We start from the raw sequence: 10,398 nt of genomic DNA, 5'->3' as shown, positions 1-10,398 counted from the left end.
ACAACTCATCAGCCACAGATAAGAGGACTAATTTCTACTTTGGACTTCTATGTGCCTTCTTCTCCAGCGCAAGATTTTGTCACTGACTCTCCAGCCAGAGCCTGCCATCCCCGAGCAGCAGCACCCGTTCTCTTCCCACAACACACACTCCCAGTAGAAAACACAAAATGAACATGGGACTTCTACCCGGGGCTCCCTGCTCACCCCCATTCCCTGAGAGCTCTGGGTAGGGAGTCATCAGTTCTTTTCTATTTGTTCACCTTTCCCCCAACGCTGGTGCACCCAGAAAGTCAGTTTTAGTAATCTAGTTTGTGATGTGCTCCATCTCAGAGTAATCACGCAGTTCCCCCTACTTGACTCACACGATGTGCCACAACCATGCTGCTGGGCTGAGCTTGGCTGACATTTTCTGCAGCAGCAGCACATACTTTTCACAACAAATTGAATGGCGATGGAAAGCGAAATGCAAGGATATTACTTTTGGATTAAAGTTTCAGCTTCTAACTTTACCAGCCTGAGTTAGGAGCCAATTTTTTCCACTTTGTATGTACTAGGGGAGGAAACAGAATTCAGACTGCAAGCCTCTTCTGACTCCTTTGGCTTGGCATGAGAGTTAAACTCCTAAATAAACAATGCGAAGTCCTCAGTATCAGATGTCTTGGCAGCAAGCATCGCTGTGTAGACACGAGCCTGCGTTCCACTTTTGTAAGAATCTGAATGTTAAGGCATTACATGCTGCTGGAAACAAAGAAAAATCAGTGGCTTGCTTCATTAATGTGTTTTTATTGTTTATACATTAAAAACTTGAATATTTACTAACTCAGATAATCATGTCTATTCCAAACAGAACACAAGAAGCAAAAGCATCACGTGGTTATTAAGAACTGCCTTCACTACATGTTTTAGAATACAAAGTTTTATTGTTTTGATTGTAATCCAATTTAATCTCTTTACTGCACCAGGAAATAACCTGCATATCTTGTGATGGATCTTGAAGACTACTTCATAGATAACTTTGTGCAGTTACTGTACCTAAAACAGTCTCCTACAAGGCACAGACTGACTTGTCCTCTTGCTGCCAGTGCCACAGCTGACAAGAGAAGCTACAAGGACCAACACAAGTCCCAAGCTTTAGTAAGCATTAGCCTACTTCAGAATTTCTGGAACATCATCTTTGATCATGACGGCAATTTCAACACATAAATATACACATTCATTAATATTTCCACATTTGAGGATGAGACCTGAATAAATTTATTACACTTACACAGGAAAAATTAAGAGAAAATCCCAACAATGTTAAACAGAATAAAAATAAATCCAGCAACTATAACTGTTTTAATAACTGTGTAAGTCTAATACATGTCACAATCACAGTTAAATATTTAATTTCTGACTCTGACTTAAAAGGGGGAAGGGCAGAAATGTCGAAAGTGTCACTGAAGGACTAATTATCGTCTAATGATAAACACTGCTGCTGACAATTACATTTAATTAAATTATTAACTAGGTGTTGACTAATTAACTAGGGCTTTGTAAGCGTGAAGCGCTCTGAATCGCTGTTATTACTGTGCTGCTTGTAACTGAATCTCGTTGCTGGAGCACGTGTACACAGGATTCCGCTGCAATCTCTGTGAACTGATAGCCCAATTATGCCATTGCCGCTCATTGCTCATAAAGCGCACGAAGTCCTATGCAATGTTATTTCCCTCACAGAATGGTAAGGAAGATAAATGAGATCCAATTACTAGCTGAGAACATGACATCAGATGCAGTTGTTTGATTCCCCCAGCAGGTAATTGCGTACTCTCCTGTGTTTGTGAATATTTATTTTATCCAATTTCTTTTAAGTCTGTATGGAAATTGAGGCCTTCACACAGTAATAATAGCATGAAATGGAATATTTTGATGGTTCTCTGTTCTTACAAACTGTTTGATATGGACCAAATCCTAAAATGCTGAAGTCAACAGAAGATTGACTTGAGTAGACTGTTGGAAAGATGTCACATTCAAAGGAATATGAAGTGTTGAGATCTCATTTCCAAAGGAAATGCTTTCTTTTGATATCCAGGAAACAAGTACACACAAACAATTCAGAAATATACTTTTAGGACTCAGACTTATTTGGCCTTATTTTTACCCTCTTAATGTAAGCCTTGAGAATAATTCTTGGCTTCTGTTTTTCTTCAAAGGACAGCCACCTTTTATTTAATTCACTAGATCTGCATGGGAATAATATTTCAGAAAATTGTTAAGAGTCTTCATTGGATACTTTTAAAAAAATACATATTAAAGGATATTAGCACATTTATCTGGATGTGAAGTGTTGTATCATCAGTACAGTACTTGATTTTCCTGATAATGTTTAACTTCAAAATTTACTCAATGATACTGTCTCCAAATAAATAAGTTCTTTATTCAGTTCTGTATCATTAAAAGAACAGACTGTATCTTCTATCACCAGTGTCAGCTCAACTTAGTTTTGTTAGCCTTTGAATAGATTCAGGACAAGAGTCAGCCACCCGTGTATACCATTCCATGTCCTTTAATTCCATCAGGGAAATCACTTACAGTCCTCATCTGGTTTTTACTCAACAGTTACTTTATCAAAGTAGGATAAAGTCAGAAAAACTGTACCCATAACATCATCCTCAAGTAACTGAGAGTCAAAACTTTTTGGCTCAAGTACTAGGTAGCCACTATTTACTGACTGCCTTCACGGCCTCCTCCTGCAGCTGTCTCTAGGCTTGCTCTCCACCTGCTCTGCATGTACAGCCAGCGAGGGAGGTGACAACAGAAGACTGCAGCCTGCCCACAATCCCCTTCTTGCTGCATGTAGCACTCACTTTCCCAAGGACACTGGCATTTTCTTTTCTGTTCTCTCATAGCCAAATGCAGTCTTGTGACAGAGATACAGATTTTAAGTGCTCCAAGTGACTTTTGATTACAGGCAATTAAAAATGCCTATCTTTGTTAATTTGCTTAATGATAACTCTCATTTCTGTTAGTCACATCTACATATTTCCAGGTTTAATTTGTCCTGCTCAGGCTTCCATCCGTTCCTTATCACACCTGCTACGCCTCATGGTGGCAGGAATTTGTTCACACAGACAGTAACAGACATTAATACTGCTCTTAGTCTTCTGTTTAAACTACAGTGAGCTCCTCCAGTGTAAATCAGAAACCTCGGTAATGAAGTGTTGTTCCCCCCAGGAGTTCATAACAAACCTCATCTCTTCATTTCAGTGAGAGTTTCACCTTACTGATTTTATTGAGACAGGATTTCACTCCATTATCTTTTAATCTAACGAGAGGGATTAGGAGCTGCAATGTCAAATCAAATACAGGCAATAATAAATAGTACTGATCAGGATTCTGCCTAAATCCTTGTAGTGAGCATGCAGCATAGCACAGCGTGGAGGTAAGGGGTTGTTTGGTTGGCTTTGGTTTGTGTTTGTTTTTTTTTTCTTTTCCTGGGATGCATCTGTCCTTAACTAAAGAAATAGACAGACAAATAGGTAATCTCACTCTGGATATAGGACCCCTCTGAGCATTATTAAAAATATCTTTGGATTGGTGTCCTGTAGATTTTGAAATGCAGTATTAGAAATACAGGGATTTTTCCAGAAGCCAAAAGCTGGCACTGCAGAATTTTCTTTGTTTCTAACAGCTGACAAAGGCTCCTGTTTCAAAGACTACTTATCACAGCAACTGCAGTAGAAGTGGAGCCGGTATCTTTTCTGAATGTTAATAAGCAAAAGCAGATACAAAGTCTCTTTGGCGGGTTTCAACAAACTAAAAGACAGAAAACCTTTTCCATTAATTTTTGTTCAAATCAGCTCAATGCAATATAATCAAAAAGCACTTTTCCCTGTGGTTAATACACAGCCCCCCCCCCCCCTCAGGTCATGTAACCTGAGGAAAGCCTGGGCCACCACCTTTTAATCTGTACCTTGTAGGCAGCAATAAGCTAATATAATTGAAATCTACCTTAGAGTGATGGGTCAGCACATTGAAATTTTTGGGAAAACCTTTTCTTCAGAGTATCGATTTCTAAACTAAGGGTTAAACATGCACGGCCGTCACAAAGGAAATCTGTCTTTGTTGGAAATCCAAGCATGCACTGAGCTAGCAGTTACAGGTAAAAAAAAGTAAACCAAAATCCTGTGACACCTACAACTAGGAAAATTGAATTTTTATATTCGGTGGTAAAAACTACCAGCTTTCACCCCACAACACTCTTGATTTTCCAACACTGCTTGTTTCAAACAAGACGCCTTCAGTATTGTAATGTTCTTTGTTTGCATAGTTGGGTTACAATGGCATTTGACACACTACAATACCTGGTCAAATAAGATAACCCTGTCCTTTAAGCATATCACACTTGTTATCTTGCTGAAACACCGATTCTATTGTCACGACCTGCTAAAACATCACTTTTAAGCAGAAGGGGAAAAAAACAGCAAGAAACAAAGTGGATACTGAAGTGCCAAGTCAGATGTCATAACATTTTTTCTTTTTTTCCTTACAATGAAAACGCACACCGGTATTTTCTGTGGACTTCTGGCATGCAGGGTACTGAGAAAGTACATACTACAGCTTTAGTTTCAAGTATATCCGTTACACTGAATGTAATTTGCCTAAATCTGAGGGAAATCTAATGGTATTTTAGATGCCTTATAGTTTTGTGGCTTTGTCTAAAACTTCAACTGAGCCTCTTCGATCTTTCCCCTTTCTCTAAATTCCCTCCCTGGCCCTGCAGAACTGGAATTCTATCGGCATGGAATGCGGCAAGCAGCACGCTAGTTAAGGAACATGCCAGTTAGTGTCTAATATGCGTCGGCAGGTATAATACACCAAGGAGGTTTCTTAAGACATTAAATAGTATCTGATTGATCCTTTCAGATATCTAAGAACTAGATTTGAACTGGTTCTCCAAAACAGGCGTTTTTCTCATTTCTAGTACTTTGACTACTGAAATCTTCCATTGCAAACTGGATCCTCAGACAGACTTTTATTTTTTTCTTTTTTTAAAGTAATACACATTGCCTTAATCCCTGTATTTCCTAATCCTACAGAGGAGGAGATGTTAACTCAGCAATACCGGCAAAGCTTCCCTGGAATTTCATTTCCTGTTGGAGGTGCTACACTTTAAGAAAAAAAAACTCTGGCCGGTTCAGAGTCTTCAGGGGAAATTAAAAAAAAAAAGTTCATAGGCACACACACAAAAAAAAAACCCAAACCTATGAAGAATGGAAAAATGACTTATTTCAAACAAGTGAGTTTAAAAAAAATGTATTTTAGACGGCAAGTCCATTAAAGAAACCCATAAAACTTTTTTTGCTTGAATAATGGGAACAATTCTTCCTTCTCTTTCATAATATAAGATAGGAGCCCACAAGTGAAGTAAGTTTGTAAATTCCAAATAAAAAGAGCAGATATATTTCCCAAAGCAGGTAGATAACCTGTGGATCCTATTGACCCAGATGCTACAAACAGCAAAAATACTACCTAAAAGAACACGTAGAGTTATTACCAGTCTAATCCAGAAAATGTCTTCTATGTATTTCTAAAGGGGTAATCTGATCTCTAGGTTCAGTGGCAAAAAAACAAGAACAGATTTGCATTGCATCATGCCCCTTCCCCCCACCCCCACCCCCGACCCAGCTTCCACTTTAGAAAAACCTTAAGAAGTTTCAGAATAAGCAGCATTAAGGTCGATTGTCTGGGAAGATTAGAATCTTCCTGCCTTTAAGAGCCAGGAGGTGTGCTGCAGGTTTACAACAATCTGCCTGGAGTAGCTGACACTTTGAATTCTCTTAAACGTTTCCCTTTCAGCGAGCATCTCGTACAATAATGCTTGAATCGTTTAAGGATGGTCCCAGATTGTAACTACTGCATATAACAAGGCAGACCCATTTAGCCCGGTACTCACTAACTGGCCATTAGTCAAAAAGATCGTCCAATCTTCTGAAAAGAACAACCCCAGAGTTTGTTTGGTGTGCTCAGTGAGTAAAGAGAGGTTTAGGAAGACGCTGTCATCACAAACATGTTATAGCCACCTACGCACCTCTGGAGACAGACCTAAACTACATTTGTGTCCCTTTACTTAAAATCTACAAGGAAGTTTAAATCTTTTTTTTTCGATGGGCTAGAAACTCCTTTTCCACATAATTTTTTTCAAGGATTCATGTCCTTATAAACTGAAATTTTTCTACAGGATATGCTGCAAACCTCCAGTAACCAGACAGCGTTTCCTAATAATTGTTGCATTGTTGTTTAGCGAGCAAAGGAACAGGTGATTTGCCGGGGGGTGGGGGAAGAACATACGACAAAATTCACTTTTCATTGTTTTTACTTGTTTGTAGTCAAGAACTTATTGCACACACCCTAAATCTTGGGCTATAAAGGAGTAAACCACCAAATAACGAAGGCCAAACCATGCAGTATCTAAGATGGACAACAGAGAATGGGTTTTCCTAGTTCCGTTTTCTACCGAAAAAAAATTACGGGAGTTTAAGACACAGGACAGGATACCTTAACTAGTAATGTAGTTGATCAGTGGCCCATCTTTCGGGGAAAACCAGTGCTGAGGTCCAAGCCACGCCACTCCCCCACCTCCTTAAGGAGCTAGGCTGCATGTGGTGCATTGATGGTGTGTACCTTTCAGCTCAGGCTTACCCAAATGAAACACTCAGTTCATGTGCTCTGTAACTAACTGCTTGATTGTGTGAGCCAAAACATCATCTAAGCAGGGGAGATCGGGATTTCATGCAAAAGCACATTTCTCGTCTAAACTAAAACCCTAACGTTAGCAACTTACTTTCTGGTTTTGATTCCCTTCCCGGGTCTTTGCTCTTTGCTCCCATCCTGCCATGTGAGCAGTCACCACTCAGACAAGGATGGATGAGGAAGAGACATGCGTCTAGCCTGGTTGTAATTCACTTGGATGTGATGAACACTAACAACAGTATGAACTGCTCCAAAGATAACTCCAACACGAGTTGAAGAGAGAAAGAGCTATATGAGACTAAGTGCAGCTGGCAGGAAGACAGATACCCAGCCAAACACGGTCTATACATGACTTGGCCGTGTCACACACTACTTTTTTGTTCGCAGGGGTTTTGTTTGCAGTATCACATTCCAGCCCACAACATTATTCGGTATTTTTGTAAGATTAGAAAGAAGGGAAAATAATCCAACCAGATCGAGTACTTGGCTCAACATGTGGGGAATGCCTAATCAACAGACAAGGCTTCTTTTATGTCCCTGTCCAGGACCGTGCCAGCGATACAGCCCACGTCGCCGGCTCCCTGCCTCAGGCACACACCTCATGCATCTGACCGCCAGCCCTGCTCCTCCTTTGGTTTGCCCCAAACACCCGCAGCACTACTTCCTAAACAAAGAGCTTTTCAGGCATCAAAAAGTCAAAACCTGGCTGCGAGGAACACATCAAATCCTATTTCTGATAACTAAATTCCATTTAATCTACTCATGATCCCTCAAATACTACGCGTATTTGTCTTTAAAAAGCCAAACCAAACAAACCGACCCAACCCCACCCCACCGGGTTTGGTTTAAATCCTTTAAAGGGCTCTCCCGCCGAGTGCCTGGAGCTGCACACGCGTTCCACACTCCCCCTTTAACGGGCCCTCAAGCCATCAACTCCTTCCTCAAGGAAGGCTGGAGGCAGACCGGGCCGGAGCCACCAGAGCCGCTGTCAGGGCTCTCCCCGCCCCCGCCGGCAACCCACCCCCCCCCGCCCCGTCAAGGCCTTCGCGGCGGCCCAGAGCGAGTCCCAGCTCCGGGCCCCGCAGACACAAGGCTGGGTGGGGGATGAGACGCTGCGCGGGCCTGGCCCGGCTACGAGGGGGCTGGAGGCGGACCCAGCCCAGCGCTGCCATGGGCAGCCCGCGGGCGGCACCGCTGTCCCGGGCATCGATGACTCGGTACTCAAGCACCCTGACTTCCAGTGGAAGCGCCGCCGCAGCGCGTGAAACCCATCGAGGAGTCGGCGTTCTACTTTCCAGCGGGCTCCCTATGCCCGCTGCGCCATCTTAGCGTATGGGCGGGGCGCTACCGGCAGGGCCGCAGAGCGCGGCGGGGCACCCCGGGGCCCTGCCGTCGGCAGCGGGAGGGGGAGGAGGACTGACCCGTTCCCATGCCCGATCCCCCAGCCCCTTTTCTCCGCCGCTTCTGGCGGTGACCTAGTAAGTAGCGCATGCGCCCAGCCGCTGTTCCCTCCCCGCCGGGTTTGCGTCACGGCGCGCACTCCTCGCCGCCGCTAGAGCGCCGGGTTCGGGCAGGAGCAGCGGCGGCAGGCATGGGCAGACAGCCGCAGACCGTTGCTTGTCCGCGGCGCATGCGCGCCAGCTCCCCCGCTACCCTTCCTGCGTCCCCGTGCCTGCCGCTCCATGGGACACGCGCTGCTGTTTGCTCCCTGCAGCCGGGGGAAGGAGGAGGCGGCGGAGGAAGATGCCGGGGAAGCTGAAGGTCAAAATCGTGGCAGGGCGCCATTTGCCGGTGATGGACCGCGCCAGTGACCTGACCGACGCCTTTGTGGAGGTTTGCAGGAGGGGAGGGGCGCCGTGCCCCGGCGGCGGGGGGATGGGGGGAAGGAAGGAAGGAGGGAGGGAGGGCGAGAGGGAGCGCGGCCTCGCCGGCTCCCGCGCCGCGGGCCCGCGCACCTGCCGCCGCGCGGCAGAGGCGCGTGCCGGCCCCGGCCGCGGCGCCCCCCGGCGGGTGGGGCGGGAGCGCCCCTTCCGCGGCCCCGCGGTCACTGGGTGACAGGTGCCGCCGCCGACACGCCCGCTGCCGCCGCGGAGGGCGGCCTGGGACGCTGCCGGCCTCGGCTTCCGCCAGCAGCCCCGCCCTGGGACGGGTTTCGTGCCTCCGGGCGAGGCCGGAGAGCTGTGGTGTTGGCCGCTCCTCCCTGCGTGGGCAGCGTGGGCCGGCCCCGGCCGGGGCCAGGTGGGCGAGGCGGGGCCGCGGGGAGCACCCTCTGGCCCTGTCCGCCGGAATGTCTTTAACGCGGCTGCCGGGTTACCCTCGGGTGCCGTTTCTAGCTGACGGCCGCGTAGCGTTTGAGTGGCGTGTACGGGGTGTTGTGCTCAGGTTTTTCAGCCTCCCCTGGCTGGGGGTTGTTCTGGCGTGGCTCCCGGTGGTATGGCGGCACGGGGGAGCCCGCCTCGGGATTTGAGAGGCCAGTTGGAAGCGGGATGGGCAGGTAGTAAAAGCGCGTTTAAGACACACCTAGCCCGGAATGGGTGAAGTGCAGGGTGGTCCCACAGGCTTTGCTTTTAAGGTCAATATTCGCATTTCTGTTTCAGGTATTTGAAATACCAAAGTACTGTCGAAGGTTACTTTAACGGAGAAGTATTATTTACTGCTTACACGTATATAACATCAACTTTCTTTACAGTTGTGTAGTGAGCAGGTAATACATAGGGAGTTTCTCAGTAAGGTATGGTAAAATAAGTTGATGTGAGCCTTCTCTTTTACGATACGTTATTTCCAATACAAATCACTTAGAACCATCCCAGAGACTCCGAAATCATACTTGCAGAAAAAGCAGAGAGGTGTTTAAAGATGTAATGCCTCCTACACGCATGCTTGTACCATGAATAGTAATTGGGATTGGTGTAATACTGGAATTAAGGCAGAAAGACAGAATGACTTCCTAGGGCTGTATCAATTGAGAAGTCTGATAATGCTGATAACAAAATACACTTTGGGTGTCTAAATCCAGATTTGGTTTGGTGCTTACAAATTTGGTTGACGTTAGACTCCAAGCACGTTGCTTAATGGGACAGTGCATTAGTAATAAAGTGAAAATGTATTTCTCGTGTGCTCTTCAGCAGAGCTGAAATAGTACATGCTGTTGTTATGTGAATGACAGCCATTTAACTTAATATTTCAGTCAGTTTTTAATTTATAAACATTTCTCTTGCAATTTCAAATTTGATTAATAGGCAGCCTGCAGCAGCTTGATGTATGCTACTAGGGGGCAAGGAAAACAGCAATAGGAAATACAGTTCTTAGATGAATTTCATTTGGTCTATTTTTATGCTGTCTTGAGGAGAAACAGCTCTCATCTACTGTCGGTTGCTTGTTCCCAACCGTTCTTTTATCTGTGCCAAACTCACTGAGTAGCTTTGCAGCAAACTAGATTTGGAAATTCATCTGATTGAAGACTAGCTTAGCAAAAAAGGGTAACGGGATTTTGCAGAAAGATCAATTTGCTTAGCTGATTTAACATGCAGTTTCATGAATGACTTGGCTCAAGTAAAGCTAAAGAAAATACATAGAAGGGGGTTTTGGTCTTTTAGGATGATAGGAACTACTTTTTCCACATGCGGAGCAGGCAACGCAGTGGGTGAGATTTACGTCAAACTAATT

At 45.0% G+C, this 10,398-nt stretch overlaps 1 protein-coding gene across 21 annotated transcripts in view; it reads left to right on the top strand.

Moving 5' to 3' along the window:
• Positions 1-8,475: 8,475 nt before the first annotated feature.
• The window catches only part of C2CD5 (C2 calcium dependent domain containing 5), a gene marked incomplete at its 5' end in the record, with an annotated part of 65,211 nt that continues 63,288 nt past the window's right edge, over positions 8,476-10,398 (top strand). For all 21 annotated transcript variants that reach the window (XM_084279519.1, XM_084279518.1, XM_084279516.1 and 18 more), the window contains one exon: positions 8,476-8,565. In XM_084279519.1, coding sequence (XP_084135645.1) covers positions 8,476-8,565 — 90 coding nt within the window. The remainder of the gene's footprint in view (positions 8,566-10,398) is intronic.

This window comes from Gallinula chloropus (assembly GCF_964237585.1).
Source record: "Gallinula chloropus genome assembly, chromosome: 1".
NCBI classification, from domain to species: Eukaryota; Metazoa; Chordata; class Aves; order Gruiformes; family Rallidae; genus Gallinula; species Gallinula chloropus.
The sequence above is the reverse complement of the archived record's forward strand: the minus strand, read 5'-3'. Positions and strand labels throughout refer to the sequence as shown.